This window comes from Benincasa hispida, chromosome 1 (genome assembly GCF_027475165.1).
Source record: "Benincasa hispida cultivar pf3 chromosome 1, pf3_genome.v1.1, whole genome shotgun sequence".
In the NCBI taxonomy this organism is placed as follows: Eukaryota; Viridiplantae; Streptophyta; class Magnoliopsida; order Cucurbitales; family Cucurbitaceae; genus Benincasa; species Benincasa hispida.
The window spans coordinates 99,172,387-99,189,888 of NC_143478.1; the positions used below are offsets into that span (position 1 = coordinate 99,172,387).

Sequence of the window (17,502 nt, forward strand, 5' to 3'; positions counted from 1 at the left end):
TGTGTCCATATCAACCAATCAACAGTGCGACAATCCTTCACAGATCGCTCGTAAGTACAGTTGGGCCAATTTAACATTTTTCCCCTATAGTTACATCTAACTCCTTCAGTACCACTGATTTCTCTAATGAACAATAAGTCATAGTCCTACTATGACTGAGCCCTCTCTTCCAAAAAGAGGCTGTGGTCACTATGTTCAAGACTCAGAATCAACCCTTAAGGGAGCAATCTATCTACTTCCCCTGCTTCGAGGAAAGAGTGAATTCCGTCTTGTGTAACTGAGTTCCCAGCTCCCCAATCAGACAAATTTCCAAAAAGGTAGGCTTGTTGAGTTGACAATCTGACCACTCTCACCCATACTAATCAAAGGACCACCCTTATAGGCAGGAGTTTCCAAAACACGTAGAATTAAGGTCATGTCATCTATGGTCATTTCAGTGATATGTAAGTCTCAATTATTAACGATGTTATATAAAGAGACTAATCATCTCGTGGTCCGATCTTATACAAACTCTTTGTATAGGACACCCCGTTCGCATGTCTCCAAATGAATGGTCAGGATCAAACCATCTGTAGTAGTTTACAACACTTGTAAACCTCTACAAAGTGGGTTGTATCGTAGTGTCACCAGGATAAGGTATCTCTCCTATATCCTTATACTAGACCTTTTTGGTTATTACTTAAGGCATGATCCACTTGTATATCTCATTTACATGCTTAAGTTTACATATATTAACTACGAATCTTTGTTTATTGGATATGGGTAAATGCAAATAAAATAACTCTTATTTTATTAATAACAATGTGTACAAAACTGTTTACAAACTCGAGACTCCGGGAGAATTAGGACACCCATCCCAACATCATTGTACTTGAAAACTCTTTATACTCATGTTCTACCTTTTCCTGTTTTGTTCTAATGTAGAATTGTGTTAGGATCATTGTACTTGAAAGCTCCTTATACTCATGTTCTACCTTTTTCTATTTTTTTCCAATGTAGAATTGTGTTGGGATCATTGTACTTGAAAGCCCCTTATACTCATGTTCTACCTTTTCCTGTTTTTTTCCAATGTAGAATTGTGTTGGGATAATTGTACTTGAAAGCTTTTTATACTCATGTTCTACCTTAATGTAATGAGCTACCTTCATGTTCCATACTAATTAGTTGTGTATTTTATTTAGTGATCATTGTTCGTTAATTGTTATTAATGCGTATGATAACGTGGTGTACTATTTTGTCTAATTGAGAACAAGTTCGCGAGAAGATATCAAATACATAACAAATATGTAAGCTAACTTTGCTTGATTTTTTTTTTTTTTTTGGTGTAAAGTTTATTTCATTCTGAATATTGTACTATACTATTTGTAAATGTAGGGCAATGACCATTTTTCAGTCTAAATTTTTTTTGCAAAAGACTTGAAAAACCACATTCTAGAAAACAGTAAAGGCAAGTATAAGAGCATTGAAAAAATTAATAGAATGATGTTTATTTAGTACATCTATATGATATGTATTAATTATTGACTTTGTATTATAGTGTCCTTTACAAGTGGGACTGTCGAATGTGGGTATTATGTTATGAGATATATTCGAGAAATCGTTACTAAAGAGAAGAATATTATCACAGATGCGGTATGTCTTACTACTTATATATATTGTAACATTATAAATAATGTAATTAGCAAATAAATATATATATATTTGACATTCTATGTTTTAATAGATTGATACGAGGAGCTCGTACTCACAACTTGAATTGGATGAAGGACGTATGGAATGGGCTGAATATTTAGATCGCTATATCTGATGAACTTCTATAAATTTTGTGTATGTGGCTACAAGGGAATGCCCAAAACTTTATTTGTATAAATGTTTTGTTCAACAATTATAGGTTATATACTTCAAAGAAATGTGTGGTGGAGGATAGAATTTTAGTCTTGTAATTTTTGGAATACATAACACATATAGATTGGTCTTACAATTTTGGAATTATCATATATTGGGGTGAGTTAAGTATATACTATTGTACGATTGGTCTTGTAAATTTTGGAATCGTTCATATACATGGAAGGTAATAGAAGAATGGAATTTTTTATTTTAGTATTCTGAATTGTTACGTTGGATATATTGGGCTGATATGTGGACCTGAAATATGTGCAACTGTTTAGTTTAGTTAATGAAATTGTCTTATTGGAACACAAGTAATGCAGGAAATGAGAAATGTAAATTAAATTCGAATGTTTAATTTGGAAAAAAAATAGATGACATTGGAAATGTGTCAAGAATTAGATTACTTGACCATTATTTCGTGTCAAGATAAAAATATATATGACAAATAAAAAATGTCAAAAGTAATCACATATGATACGTAATAAGTGTCAAGAATTAATACACTTGACATGTCATCAGTGTCAATTGTATTATATTTCTTGACACGGAAATTGTGTCAAGAAATATTTCTGTTGACGTTTTTGTAGTATCAAGTTAGCATATTATACGTGACAGTCAAATACTTGACGCTTTTATTAGTGTCAAGTATACACTCTACTTGACATTGGAAAAACTTCAAGTAATCCAATTTCTGTAGTAGTGCATTTTGATATTCCCAGAGGCACGACATAATCGTTATAGCCCTTTTGAGGTATTAATTGGAATCAATCAAGAACTACTTTGTTATGGGTAATTTTGGATCAGTAAAAGGTAAAGATAAAAGTAAAACCAAAAGAGTTAGTTAATCCAAAAAACGAACCCAAGACGAACAGGAAGTGGGCCCGAGAGAGTTCCTAACAAATAGGGAGAAAAGGCAAATGGGTCAAAACCGAATTGGCCTAGCTCGACCTCAAAGTCCGAGGTCGAGGCCAATGAATCCCTTAAGAGTGGCCAATCTAGATCGATCCTCTGTCCTAGAACATCCCTAGTGGTCCAAGTGTGGGATTTTGTGTCCTAAATCTCATATATCTTGTAGTTTGTAAATATAAATTATATATTTGATAAATTAAAAGATATTTTATTAACATTTAGATTGTATTAATTCAATCCAATAAACTAAAATCCAAGGTTATTTTATGTAACTTAAAACATATATGTGGTTAATATACATGTGGATCATGTTTAAGTAATAACCAAAATGGTCTGTAGTAAATGGATAAGGCTGTGTACCTTACCCTGGTAACTCTACGAATACGGTTTGCTTTGTATTTGTTACAATTATTGTAAAGTATTACAAATGATATTACACAGTTGCTAGAAGAGACTTACATTTCACTAGGATGATCAGAGGTGACTTGACCTTAATCCTGAGAGTTGTAAACTTCTATTTATGAGTGCAATCCTTTGATCTGTATAAGTGAGAGTGACTATATTAGCTAACTCAACAAACCTACCATTTTGGGGATTTTTCTGAATAAGGAGCTGGGAACACAACTACACAAGATGGAATTCATTCCTTCCCGACCTAGAGGTGTCAATTTATAGATGGACTAAAAACTGTTTGTTCATTAGAAGAATCAGTGGTACTTGAAGAGCTAGATGTAACTATAGAGGTAAAATGGTAATTTAACCCAGCTATAGTTTATGAGCAATTTGTGAAGGGTCGACTCACTGTTGATTGGTTATATCCGTGGACACGGAAATATATCTGCAGTGCGAATAGTGCAACTATAGATCTTTAATGGAGTGATCGATAATTAATGAACATTAATTAATTAATCTCCTATCATTAGAGCTTCTAATCTGTAGGTTCATAAGGTCCTCTAATTAGCTCACTAAAGGATAATGTGAAATTTGAATTGTTCAAATCACTTGAAGGAATTTTATATTAATGTGATTAATATATAATATGATTAATTATATATAAGATCTATAATCTAAATTATGAAAGAGAGAAATATTTGAATGAGACTCAAATAGTAAATTCATGTGAATTAGATTCATGAAGGATTAATTAACGTTAATGTTGGAGAGGTGTTTGCATATAAATATGTGATTTAATAAATTCAGGTTTGAATAGTAACATTCAATATTACCTCTCTAACACTATTTAACCCTACCAAACTCTTCTTTCTCTACGTGTGTCTACATGTGTGGGCCATATATCACTATTTTCTTTCTTCTCGAGATCTCTTGGTGAAAAATATCTAGTACTACGATGGTACTTACTCTACCCATTCACTAATTGACACATTATTAAATGACAATACTTGTAATTTTCTCATTTTTTTGATTGCTTATGTGGTCTCACATATGAAGCATAGACACAAATATGGCTACACGATATGGATACGATTGGATACTGTGATTCGTCAATTTCTAAGAAACTAAGATATGGATACATCTAAGGATGCGTCATTTTTTTTATATATTTTTTGAATATATATATTTTTAAAAAACGAGGATACTGATATGTTGAAGATACATTTTTTTTTCTTTAAAAAAATCTAGGATATAGATAAATTTATTATATAAGTTAATAACAATAGCACAAAATAGAATACAAATACTAAAATACAATACAAAAAAAAAAAAAAAAAAAACAACTTCTAAGATGTTGAAGTATAATAGTTAATAAAATGCAATAGAAAAGTGATTCATATTGCAAAGAAGAAGAAGAAGATTAGAGAGAGAAGTATGAAGATAAACGAAGAACTTATTGTTGAAGATATCTAAATGGTTTAAATTTTGGTGGACTTTGTGGGGACTCAAATGTGAAGATGAAGATTAGATGATTCTAGTCTAGGGTTTGGTCCGTTATTTATTTATTTTGTTTCTTTTAGTTTTGGACTCGAGTAGTGAGCTTTTTAAATAAGTTGCCTAATTTTAGATTGAGAAAGATTATATGAGTTACTTGTCTTTTTTCTTAAAAAAACGTACGTATAGAAATAGATACGTCAAATCGTGTGTCAGATACGTATCTGAAAATATAGATACGTCAAATCGCGTGTCAGATATGTATCTGAAAAGTATCTGGAAGTATCGGTATCCGATACATATCTAATACTGATTTTTTGCCTCACATGAAGTATCTGTGCTTCATAAGGTCTCACACTCTCTCTTGAAAAAATTTTTAGTACTAAGAACGAACATACGATACTCTCCCTTTATTCATGTAAACGATAGAGAGAAGTAGAGATTAAACGATCGTTGTCAAATAACTAAACGACAGAAGCAAGTGCCTACACGACAGAAATGAGAGTGTAGACGATAAGGGCAGGAGACTACACGACTGGGTTGAGGTTGTGAGCGATAGAGGCAAGACGCTACATGATAGGGCCGAGAGTGTAAACGATGGAGAGTATACAATAGGATGTAAACGATAGAGACAATCGACTATATGATAAGTAGAGAGAATAAATGATAGAAGAAAAGGGAGAAATTTACTAAACGATCGGCCTTCAGCGATAATTATGAACCGTTGTGTAGTAGCTATTTATTAACATATATTTTGCTACATGGCGTAATATCAGTGGTTTAACATAACAACCATGAAAGAGAAAAAGCAAAATAACAGCCAAATAGTGGAGCATGATATGCTGAAGAAAAGAGCAGAAAACGAAGGAAAAATTTGTTATAATTTCAGCTGAACACTCGTTTATCAATTCACACTACAGTTTTATCTTCATAAATATTATTTAAATGGTATAGATCCTACCTCATTTTTAAAAGGAAGCTGACTTGACAACTAATTAGTGAGAGTTATATGTATCCTATACTAAGATAATACGGTAAATTTCTCCCTCTCTCCCTCTCTCAAGCTTGGTGGGGCTCAATCTCTCTCTCGCCTCTCACCTCTCTTTTCTCTCTCTTTATTTTATTCTTCTTTTTTCTTTACAAATGTTTGAATTATTATTTTTTTTAAGAAAACCTCTATCTAGATTAGTAACTAAACTATACTATAAAATTTATAATCAAATATAAGTAATTTCTAAGATAATCACGTTTTTGGTCCATAAATTTTAGACAATAACTCGATTTTCTCTTTAAATTTCAAAATTGTGCAATCTTGCCCCTAGCACTTTGTTCTTGAATTAACACTTCCATTAAATAGTTAAGGGAGATGCTAAAGTGAAAGTTTTGAAAATAAAATAAAATAATACTATTTCTTAAAAAAAAAAAAAAAAAAAACTCATTCTCTCCTTTTCTCTTTTCTGCTTCTCTTAATTGTTTATCTTTTTCTGACAAACGATTTTTCTCCCTAGTTATTAGAGGTTCAAGTTCTTATTCCATAATTGTTGTACTAAAAAAAGTTCATGTCAATATCATGATGCAAGGTCTCAATTTTACAAAAATACAAAAATATTAATAAAGATGTTGACATGTCTGCTTGACATTTAATACTGTGATTATAAGATGATAGTACTTTTTTTCCCAATTAAGCTACAATTCGTTTTAATTTTAAAGAATTTATAAAAGAATAACATTCAATTTCAATTTAAATTAATATGTAAATAAACCGAGATTTTCTAAATTCTTTTGTGACCAACCAGGAAAAAAGAAAAAACTAAAGAAAAAGAGATCTTTCTTTTCGAAGTTTATGAAATTCCAAAAATACCCTCCGCCCTATAATATCCTTCCTTCTTCCCCTTCCTCCCGCCTTCAAATATTGTTCTGTGATTTCATAATCAAAATCCTTCACTCTCTTTTCTCTCACACTTCCACTCCCTTCCTCCTCCAAATATGTCCATTGTTGAACTCGATTTCTTCGCCATGGAAAATCAATCCGCCGCCGCCTCCAACTCCACTCTCTTCCGTCGCCAAAGAAGCCTCAAAGGTTCGTTCCACAATCTTAATTTTAAATGTGTTTTTAGGTTTACATATTTTAACGCGATTCTACTGTTTCTACGCAGATATTCAGAGCGCCATTTCCAAAATCAATCCCGCGATTCTCAAATCTCTCATCGTCTCTGGCTCTGCCGATCATAATCCTTCCGATTTCACTATTCCAATTGCGATTTGTCCGAAATTCCAATCGCCGCCTCCGTATCGGAGTCCTAATGGCGATCAGAATCTTTCGACACCACTGCCTGTTTATTCCGCCTCTACCTCAAGGTTTTCTTCTAATCCTTTATAATCGTAATTTGTTGTTTGATCTCTGAATCTGTATTTGTTGTTTGAAAATGTTGATTTGATTGTGGTTGTTGATTTTCAGGTTGAGTCCAGAGATCGCTTCCAATAAATATCCTCTAACGATTTTTTACAATGAAACCGTCGCCGTTTTCCACGTTTCTCGTGAAGAGGTATCATTCATTCAAACCATTTCCTCTTCATTTCCACTTTGTACGGATTTCAACCTAAAATATACATGACTTGGACATTTTAATCCTTGTATTCATTTTACTATTTATTATTATTTTTTTTATACCTGTTAGTATCGGACCAACTTACAGATTTTGACTAGTCTCACATAACAACCCGCCTAACCCTAATTAAGTGATCATTATAGATTGAACTAATGACCTTTTTAGTATTTATTAGATTCATGTCCCTTATTTACAATTAGATTAGCCAATAATAATATAAATCTTTGTATTCATTTAACGTCCAAATTTCATAAATAAAATATAAACTTCGAACTAGTGAGATTTTAATGCAGGTTTCTAGTAATAAAATAATTATAATAATTAAGTTTATTATTTTAAATTAATTATTGGACATTAATGTCAATAATTACAAATAAACAATAAAAATTCAAGGTTAAAAGTATAAGTTTTGAAACTAGATATTATATTGAAATAAAACTCATTTTTTAAAAGTAAAATCATATCATTTTGAATTTTAGACATCTGTTAATAATTTTTGATGAGTTTGAAGGTTTAATTTTTGAAAAAGAAAAGACGAAAATAGTTCTCGTGAATAATGTGTGATTAAAAACTTCATACCGAGATTATGTCTTTTTTCTTATTTCTTTTTATATTTAGTGGATATTACTTTATTATTTGTTTGGATGAACATGTTATTTCATTCTATTAGTCGTAAATTTATATTATATTTGAGAGTCATGGATTCATATTTCTTGTATCGACATTCCATTTATTAATGGGATTTGATTAAAGTAAAGTTATTCTTAAATTTTTATTCATGTTTTAAATCCCTTGCTTTACTTGCACCTTTTCCAAAAGAACAATTCACTCAATATTTTATATTTGGCACGTTTTTTTAGTTTCTCTTATTTATTTAGTGTTGAAATTTCCAGATATTCCTAGAATTGATAAATTATTTTTAATTAGTTTCCTAAGAGAATTTATCAAGATTAACATGACTCAACTAAGAGAACAAATGATTGAATTCATTTAAATGGTAAATAAATCATTTTTTTATAGGTTTGGATTCTCATTCCTTTTGTTTATATTAAAAAAGTTTAATTTATAACATCAAAATGAAAACAAATTATTTAATTCATATTTGATAATTATTTGATTTTTTTCCCTAAAAATTAAGTATATTTTCTCTCCATTTCTCATGTTTCTTGAGTGCTAAATTTCAAATTTCAAAAGCAAAATTTTAAAACTATTTTATTTTAGTTTTCAAAATTATTAGTTATAACAATACTATATTATTATTGATTTTTTTTATTCAGATTATTTTTTATGTATATACATATTTTGAGGGAAGTTAATGAAAGTTGAGTTATTTTTCCTCTCATATTCACAAGTTTAATATGGTATTAGAGATTTAAAAACTCGTTTTCCCTCTTTCTTGCGTGTGAACACCATGGATTCATCAACTCCACCTCTTTCGTCTATCACTTTGATTGAATCTCTTCCTCTTTTGCCTCTCTTTCTAGCGGCTATTTCAACTTTGTCTACTATGATTCAATTGACTGATTCTTTAATTCATTATCATGAACAATACAATTCCACCTCTTCAAATAATCCCTATATTATACATCATAATGATATATCTAATCTTGTTCTGAACCACTCATTGATGATAATTATGTTATCTTAGCTGATCAATAGTTCTTGCTATGTCAGTTGGGAACAAAAAAAAATAGCAAATAAAAAAATACTGATAAAAAGTAGATGACAAATAAAAAAAAATTAGGAGTGAAAAAGATATTTATAAATTTAACTTTTAAAAACTAAAAATAAAAAATCACACAAACCAAACAGTGCCTTGATTTAATGTTTTTCTTTTTAAAAAATAATAAACTTTTAAATTTTTTAGTAAAAAAGTCCACATTTGTAAATACTATTAGTAATAATTGTTACCGACAAAAATTTTAAAATGAAAAATTACTCTTTAAATATCTGAAATATATTATATTATAATGAATAGTATTTACCGCTTTCTAACCGTGTACGCTACACTCCCACAAATAGGCTAAAAGCATTCTGACGTTTGCTGAAAAGGGCAGCAGCGCAAGCAATGGGAAGGGTGAAGCTGAAAAAGGGAAATCAATGGCTGAAATTTCTTCAAATCAGCACCAACAGCTGGTGAACGTTGATCCTCAAGATGAAGGTACGTATATCGTAATTTTTTCAAGTTCTCTTTTTACCTATTCTGTAGCCATTATTGACTTGTGTGAATAGGCTAGCATAGAATAAATAATGTTATAGAATAGCAACATGTGTTAAAAATGAACAAAATTTTACCATCGTTAATTTTTCTGGAGATGATGGTGGGTCAGCTGCCCACCTTTTTTGTTTGATTTCAACATTTGTACATAGTACATATATTCTTTTTAGTCATACAAAATATTTTAGTGTGGAGGATATTTTTTTATGGTTGACAGGTTGAGAGTATGTGCTTGAACCAATCTAGTTATATTTATGTTCATGCTTATTTATATATCTTATCATGCTTATTTGGTTCGATTTTTGGTATTTGTTATATATGTATATAGATAGATGATTTTGGATTTAGTTTTCAAATCTAAAATCAAATTGAACCAAAAATTCCTTTTTTCTTAAAAAAAATAATTTTTAATTGAATTGATCAACATTTAAGTAAAAATCGAATTTGAAGTGGAAATATGAAAAACAAAGTCCCATTTAGACTTTATATTTTTTTAACTATTATAAAAGAAGAATCTTAATATTTATTATTGTTTTCAAATAATGAAAGAAGTCCCAACACCCGAGACTTGGGACTTAGGGCTTTAGAAAAGACACACCTTCTTTTGCAGCCTTTTCAAGGTGAGGTGTCTAGATGCAATACCTAGATACACCTCGGATGACTTCTTAAAACACGACTAATAACGGTGATAAATTTGAAATACATTTATAAATTTCATCTAATCCTTATTTTCGATGTTTTCCAAAAATTTAACTTAAAAAAATGTTGTGTTTGGTTAATTTATTTGTAGATCTTCCATTAGCAAGAAAAAGGTCGCTTCAAAGATTTTTGGAGAAACGCAAGGAGAGGTAATAGTTTCCAATGTTGATTTATATAGATGTCATAGATATATGGAGAGAGAATTTATTTAGTCTACTAGATTTCTCTATTTATGTATGATATGATAAAACAAGATCCCCTCATCTCAATTCTCAACCAATTTAAAATGCATCCCAACTTATCTCAAATGGAAGTGTAATGTAACTAACCTAATTTGTTCGACTTTTGAGCAGAAACTTGTACTCCATAGAAAAATTAATATTTTTACTTTCACCTAATTTTGGATTTCTTCTATATGAGAAGATGTCCCAAACTTTTTGTTTTTCAAATTTAGACTAAATTATAAATTTAGTTTTAATGATTTAAAATAAAGTTTAAATTTAGTTCTTTTAGTGTTAAAAGTTTCATTCCTCTTGTACAATAAAATTCATAAATAGTCATGTATTTTTTTAAAAAAGAAAAACAAAATCTATTTTCCTGCAACGATGTTTAAAAAAAAAGCTCCTACAAATGGGTAAAAAAAGAAGAAAAAAAGTTCCACATTAGTGGAGTGTTGGATTTTGGCAACGTGCGGTGAAAAATTTCCATTCCTATCCCCATAGGTAAAAATTTCCATTTGAAACCACAAAATACTATAGGCACTAAAAAAGTAGTTTGTTCCATCTTTTTTTAGATGAAAATATCATTTAACTGTTATAGATATTAAAAGGCATTTATCAGTGATGGTAATAATGTCACTTATAAATGTCTATCCTTGTCTATATTTTATAGGTATTTTAATATATTTGAAAATATTTTTCAGCAATCTTGCCACTTAATTATTCTACATAGTATTGTTTTTTTTAATTTGTTTTATAAGAGAAAAAAAAGGACTGGTATGAAAAATATTGTACAGGTCAAATATTTGATGTTATCATAATATTTAAATTAATTCTTATAAATCCAAAAGTACAACTTATTGGGCATTTTAACATAGAATAATAAAAAAGCAGTGAGACATTATTTTGAAAGCTAAAATAATAATAAATATTAAAAGAGTAAAAAAAAAAAATTCTACCAGAAAGTTGCTGTTCGAAACCTATAAAGTTTTCATTTTTTAAAATGAACACCATTCTTAAAACTATTTTTTCTAACATTTTTTTTTTTTACTTTATCCTATCTTAAGTGAAAGATTCCACATAATGAAAATACCATTTCGACCCTTATTAAGTGTCATCAATTTTATCTTTATCTAACACAATTTTCATGCACCCCAATTACAATTTTAAAACTTCATCCTAGTTTTTTATTTTGTTTGTCTCCATATTTTTGGTAAGTTTCAACTATCATTGGTGTTATTTTTAAAGGAAAACATTTGAAAAAGAAAAGTTTAGTTCGAATTTTCATGAAAAAAATTCTTATATGAAATTTCCCGTAAGAATGAAAAAATTAGGGAAAATTCGAAAAAATTGGAAATTGTATTTTTTTTAACACAAAACTAAGAATGATAAATAAATAAATAAAAACATAAGCTCCCCTAACGGGAATTCTGTAAGTTCAAGTTAAAAAAAAAAAAAAAAAAAACTAATTTAAACTTACAGAAAACACATTTGGAATTTGTTAAAAAGAAATTAAACTAAAGTTTACGAGAATTGGAATCAGTTAACTTAAACTAACTTAAGAAAAAAAAGAATTGGTTTTATTAATTTCCTGCACAGACCCGGTACATTCTTTACGAAAAAAGAAAGAATGCTAAAATTTCCTGGTAATTTTGAAATGACTAGGAAATTTTAGCATTGTGTAATTTTTCCCGTAAAGAAATGGAATTCACATAAGTAAGCGCTTTAGGGTTTTTTTTTTTTAACATATATATTAATAAAAAGAAAAAAAAACTACCAAAACTAAAAATTTACCAGGTTTCACAGGAAAAAAAAAAATATAGAATGTTAAAATTTTCTGGTCATTTCAAAATTACCAGCAATTTTTAGCCCTTTTGTCTTTTTTCTAGTAAAGAATGTACCAGGTCTTTACAGAAAAGTATAGGATGCTAAATTTTTTTTTCCCCTTTTCTTTCTTAATATAAAAAATAAATTCCATTTTTTTTAATCTTTTTAGATATAAAAAGATATTTATATTTTATAACAAAAAATTTCACTTTTTGATAGTGTAAATATTTCTGGGATTTTTTCGATTATAGGAATTTCCCCTTGTTTTTTTAGTAAGTCCAATTCTATTTTTTAATTATATTTAAGTTAGTTGTTTATTTTTTCTTTTTAAACTTAAAAGGGGAATTTTTCTGGGGTTTAAGTTTTTATTATTTACCGGCCTTAGTTGTGAGTTGAAAAAAAAAAAAAAAAATACTCTTTCCCATTTTTTTTTTGGAAAATTTCCTAATTTTCCGTTTCCTTATAGCTGAAAATTTTCAATCCTTACTAGAAATTCCAAGGAAACTTTTTTTCTCCAATTCTTTTCCTTTAAAAATAAGAAACAAACTTACGAAATGAGAAACTAACGTTGATGTTTTAAAATTGAAGTTGAGTATGAAAACTTGAAAAATGTTAAGTCAAGGTAAAATGGAAAACTTTTGAATGAGGGATAAAATGATATTTTCGTTATGTGGGACCCTCGACTTAAAATCTAAAAAAATAATTTTTAAAAAAGAGGTTAGTTTCTAAAAGATAAAATATTTTTTAGGTTAAAACTAACAAATTTTCAATTCTATGCTACAAGTTTGAAAAGTCCATTTTCTTTTTGAAGGTTGAAGATACTATTATATTTTAAAAAAAAAATAATAAAAGAATATTTTTCATGTTTTCCTTATTATAGTCGACTTTGTAAATTTTTTCTATTTTTATCAAAATTTTAAATAAAGTGTGTATAAATAAATAAATCTAGTGTTAGTGATCTTAAAAAAATACGATATTCTAAAAATAAAGAAACGAATAAACTAGTAAAGACCTTATGGAATGAAAAAAAAAAAAAAAAAAAGAATTCTCATTTGTAAGTTGTAACACTATTTTAGGCATTTAGTTTAAAGAAACCAAAATAAGAAAACATAATAATAACCGATAATAAAACATTTATGTTCTAAGGTCAACATAGCTCAATGAATATATGAATGTTTTAATAATCAATAAATTTTTATGCTTCAAATTCATTTATGCTACATGCATACAATGGTATCAGAACCTAATTTTTTATCGGTAGAATGTGTTAATCCAATTGCATTAGCACTAAATTATCATTAAGTCTTTGTCTTAATAACATTCTAATTATCCTTTGTGGTAATAATCAAGTTCGTTGGTTAATTCTATTGAATAGTGCTTTGGTAAGCCTTGTGTTCTCGGCAGTAGAATCGTAAAAGACCGTTGGTAAGCTCGTTGTTGTAGAATTTTCAGCATCCTGATTATTTGTCATAATAGATAATTCGAATTTTAATAAGACTTTAAGCCTTAAAAAATTTTAATGTCTAAGATAATTGGAAAAATGCTCTCTAAAGCCCATATTGCTAAAAACTCAAATTTAATTGAAGATTATTCAAATGATTTTCAACCCTCCATAATGAATAGTCAAAATTTGATTTTCTGATTATAGAATCAAAACCAGAGAACAATTTGTCCCAATTAATAAACTCTCATAAACTCTTTGTTTATTTTCAAGACCATCAATTATTCAACACCAAGAAAAATATAAATTTCTTCATATAGAATTAATTCAAATTGCCATAAAACCACTTTATAGAATAGGATTAAATACTCCAATTCTATTACTAATAAAAGACAGAAACTTTTCAAACTCAATACTCTCTATAGTCGAATCAAATTTAGAAAGAGGATCAGTCTATTTTAATTGTTATCCAAACTTTTCAATTTCATTAAGTGATCCAAATATACTTAGATCTTTATTGCTTGATATTAAAATTCAAAACATGGATTGGGAACCACGAACTAAATCTATTGTAGGAATATTTCGGATACATTATAAACTAATGCATACAAATTTATCCCCCAAAGGCTCTTAAAACTTCTGCCAAAGACCAAACCCTCCGAATGGAAGCCAATATGGAACACTCAAATGTTTTTACTCCAAAAATGTTATCTTGGAATCAAATTACTCATAATTCTGGATGAAATTTAGAAGATGCTTTTAAACCTTCAATTGAAGATCCAAAATTAAAATGTATTATTGAAAATGAAGATGGAAGTGTAGAAATACAGTTTCAATCTTCAAGATATGAACCTCCTAGATTTTCTACTACATATGAACCCAAAATGTTAACCAGTTAAATGTTATTTTCAAACCCTTTACAATTAACAAAATAGAATTAGTTAAAGAATTTTGGTCTGACAAAAATAAACTTTTAAGGAATAAATTTTTTGAATCCTTTACCAAAACTGAACAAAGTGAGATTCGTGATGAATATTACGAAACAATGGAAAAACTTAAATTAAATATATATTTCTTCCATTGGATGAAATATAAAACCTATTATCAAAACCTTACATCTTCTTCATATCAACATATTAATACTAATACCTCTTCTCCCACATGGGAAACTAAAAACCTAAAAGATGCATAACTTCTTCACATTCAAAAAGTAATAGCTTCACCTTTCAAGATGATAAATGTACCTGAAATTGGAACAAAAGTACCGACAATAAAAGATATTAAAAATATACAATTACAGAATAATTATTCTAATAAAATTTTACCTACAATATCCAACCAAGTAGAAAGAATAAAATCCAAACTTGAATCTCAAAATTACCCTATAAAATCACAACCTCAACTAATCGATAAAACCAAACCATTGTTTAAACCTTTTGAAATATCAGATAAAGATTTAAAATTAATTAATTTTTCAAGTAAAGAATCTAATAATATTTTAGACAAAATTAACCTTCAATTACAAAACATGAATTTAAATTCTACAAAAGAATTTAATACACTTTTGGTCAAAATCATTCTGACATACATGAAATAAAAGATAATCCTGATGACTTACAAAATAACCTGAAGAACAATTTCATAACCTCACTCTTCAAAAAATAACAAATTCTAAGTATCCAAAATTTAAAAACTATTATTCTAGACCATCTCTCCTAACATGCAATACGAAGAGAGACATCAATTAACCCATTCTAAATTTAATGCATGAAATGAAAAATACACCGACCACCAAATTGCTCAAATGCTAATTTTCAGTTTCACTGGCAATTTAAAAGGATGGTGGGATAATTGTGTATCTTCAAATGACAAAACAAGATATGTTTTTTGTACAAGTGAATTTTTCCTAGACAAGTTAAGTTTTTGCCTTGAGAGAGAAATTGTAGAGAACTTGTAACTTGTGTTGAAAAATAAAGAAGTTCTTCATTTTCTCCTCCCGAAAGTTCTTCATTTCTCCTAAACAATTCAAGTAAGTTTATATTTCGTACATCAATCTTTCTTTATCAATTTCAATAATTTAGTCTTGTTTTATTAAACTTTCAATTTACACCAACTTTTCATCATCATTTCAATCACATATTAAATTAAACCTTTGCCTCATTCCATACCAACATACTCATTCCTTTCCATTCATTCCATTTCATAATAATCATATAATTTTTTATTCCATTTTCTATTTCTTTTCCATTCCATAATTTTCCTTTTCCATTTCATCTACCTTTGCCACGCGTCATCCATTTATTTTTTTCCAAACACATCTTGCCACACCACCATCTAGTCAATATTATGTTTAAATTTAATAGATATATTATTTGAGGGTCCTTTTAAACCTTTTTTTTAAATTTTCATAGTCTGAAATGACTAATTTGAAATATTAAAGACTAAATACACACATTTTTTTAATATATATTTTTCGAAGAAAAAAAATCTCCTTACTTTATGCTTTTAGTTTAGGGAAACCAAAAAAAAGAAAAAAAAATGATAAAAGAAGATGCAACATTTGGTTCATCATCCATGGCTGCCATCGTCGTACGGCCCATGTGTTTATTTTTCTCTTCTTTCCTTTTCCTTTATACCTTCCTAGTTTTCATCCATGCTGCCACTGTTATCAATGATTTTTTAACTTACCCGTGGAAGGGGAGAAATATTGGGAACCTCTCACTCCTACTAAACAATATAATTGAAAAATTAAAAGAAAACAACAAATTAGAAAACATAAGAATTTATGTAGAAAACTTCATAACTAAAGAATAATTATGATCCACCAAAAATAAAAAATCCGTTATGTGAAAAATTATTACCATCACACAAAATTTTCTCTTCGATTCCAATTACAAGAATGTTCTCTAAACTTTTGTACGACTTACAAACAAGACAATACAAAAGAAAATTTGACTAGAGTTCACACACCTAAACTTAAAGTATTTAAATTTATTTATTCAAAGCAACACATATACATACACAAATTTTTTCATCCATAAGTTTAATGACAAAAGAAGAGTTATTTTGAATATATTCAAATTTCAAGGGTTAAAAAACGAAACTTTTGACAAAAGTCTTGAAGAGTTATTTTTTTTTGGTGCTTTTAACGTTTTATGCATGTAAGTTAAGATGTTGCATTTTGTTTGTGATTAAAGAGCTTGACCACCACATTAATCAGCAATTAAAATGCATTAATTAATTTTTATGGGATTATGATTTATAGGTTAATTCCTGCTGGGCCCTATGGTTGTCGCTAATTCTAATGAGTCAAGGGAAGACTACGAGTTAATTGGGAATTACTACTCTCAATTTATTCCAAATAAGTACAAATTTTGTACTATTTATTTCCATTAGTTTATTATTTTATTAGGGTTAGGAAGTTGTGCTTAACAACTTTGATTCAAACTCTTTCCATCATATTTTACCTTATTTTTATCGTTATCTTTATTTAGATAATAAAATATCTTTACTATAGTTGACTCACATGCATTCATGTCTGTTTCTCTCGAGTGATTATTTCATTCGATTTAATCAAGGATCTAGAAACTTAATTGATTTAGAATATTTTTTTGTACTTCCATGAATTTTTAATAACATATGGATATAAGTACAAGGTAGAAAAACAACGGTACCCTAAATATCACATATAAAGATTATAACTCAAAGCTAAATTGCTAGTTGGAAACACGTATAATATATGTGAAATCTTCGTGCTTTTAAACTTAATTTTGAAGACTTGTCATTAGATATTATTCTAAATGA

The 17,502-nt window shown here is 28.5% G+C and overlaps 1 protein-coding gene across 2 annotated transcripts; it reads left to right on the forward strand.

Moving 5' to 3' along the window:
• Positions 1 to 6,498: 6,498 nt before the first annotated feature.
• Positions 6,499 to 17,223, forward strand: LOC120091211 (protein TIFY 9-like). 2 transcript variants are annotated; one of them, XM_039049134.2, is made up of 6 exons: positions 6,584 to 6,766; positions 6,843 to 7,044; positions 7,145 to 7,232; positions 9,318 to 9,456; positions 10,304 to 10,361; positions 16,964 to 17,223. In XM_039049134.2, the coding sequence occupies exons 1-6, from the start codon at positions 6,673 to 6,675 to the stop codon at positions 16,995 to 16,997; spliced, it is 615 nt and encodes a 204-aa protein (XP_038905062.2). In that variant the 5' UTR covers positions 6,584 to 6,672; the 3' UTR covers positions 16,998 to 17,223. The 2 variants fall into 2 exon arrangements, with proteins under 2 accessions (XP_090166187.1, XP_038905062.2); XM_090310061.1 differs by lacking the exon at positions 16,964 to 17,223 and having other exon boundaries at positions 6,499 to 6,766; positions 10,304 to 10,520.
• Positions 17,224 to 17,502: the final 279 nt, after the last annotated feature.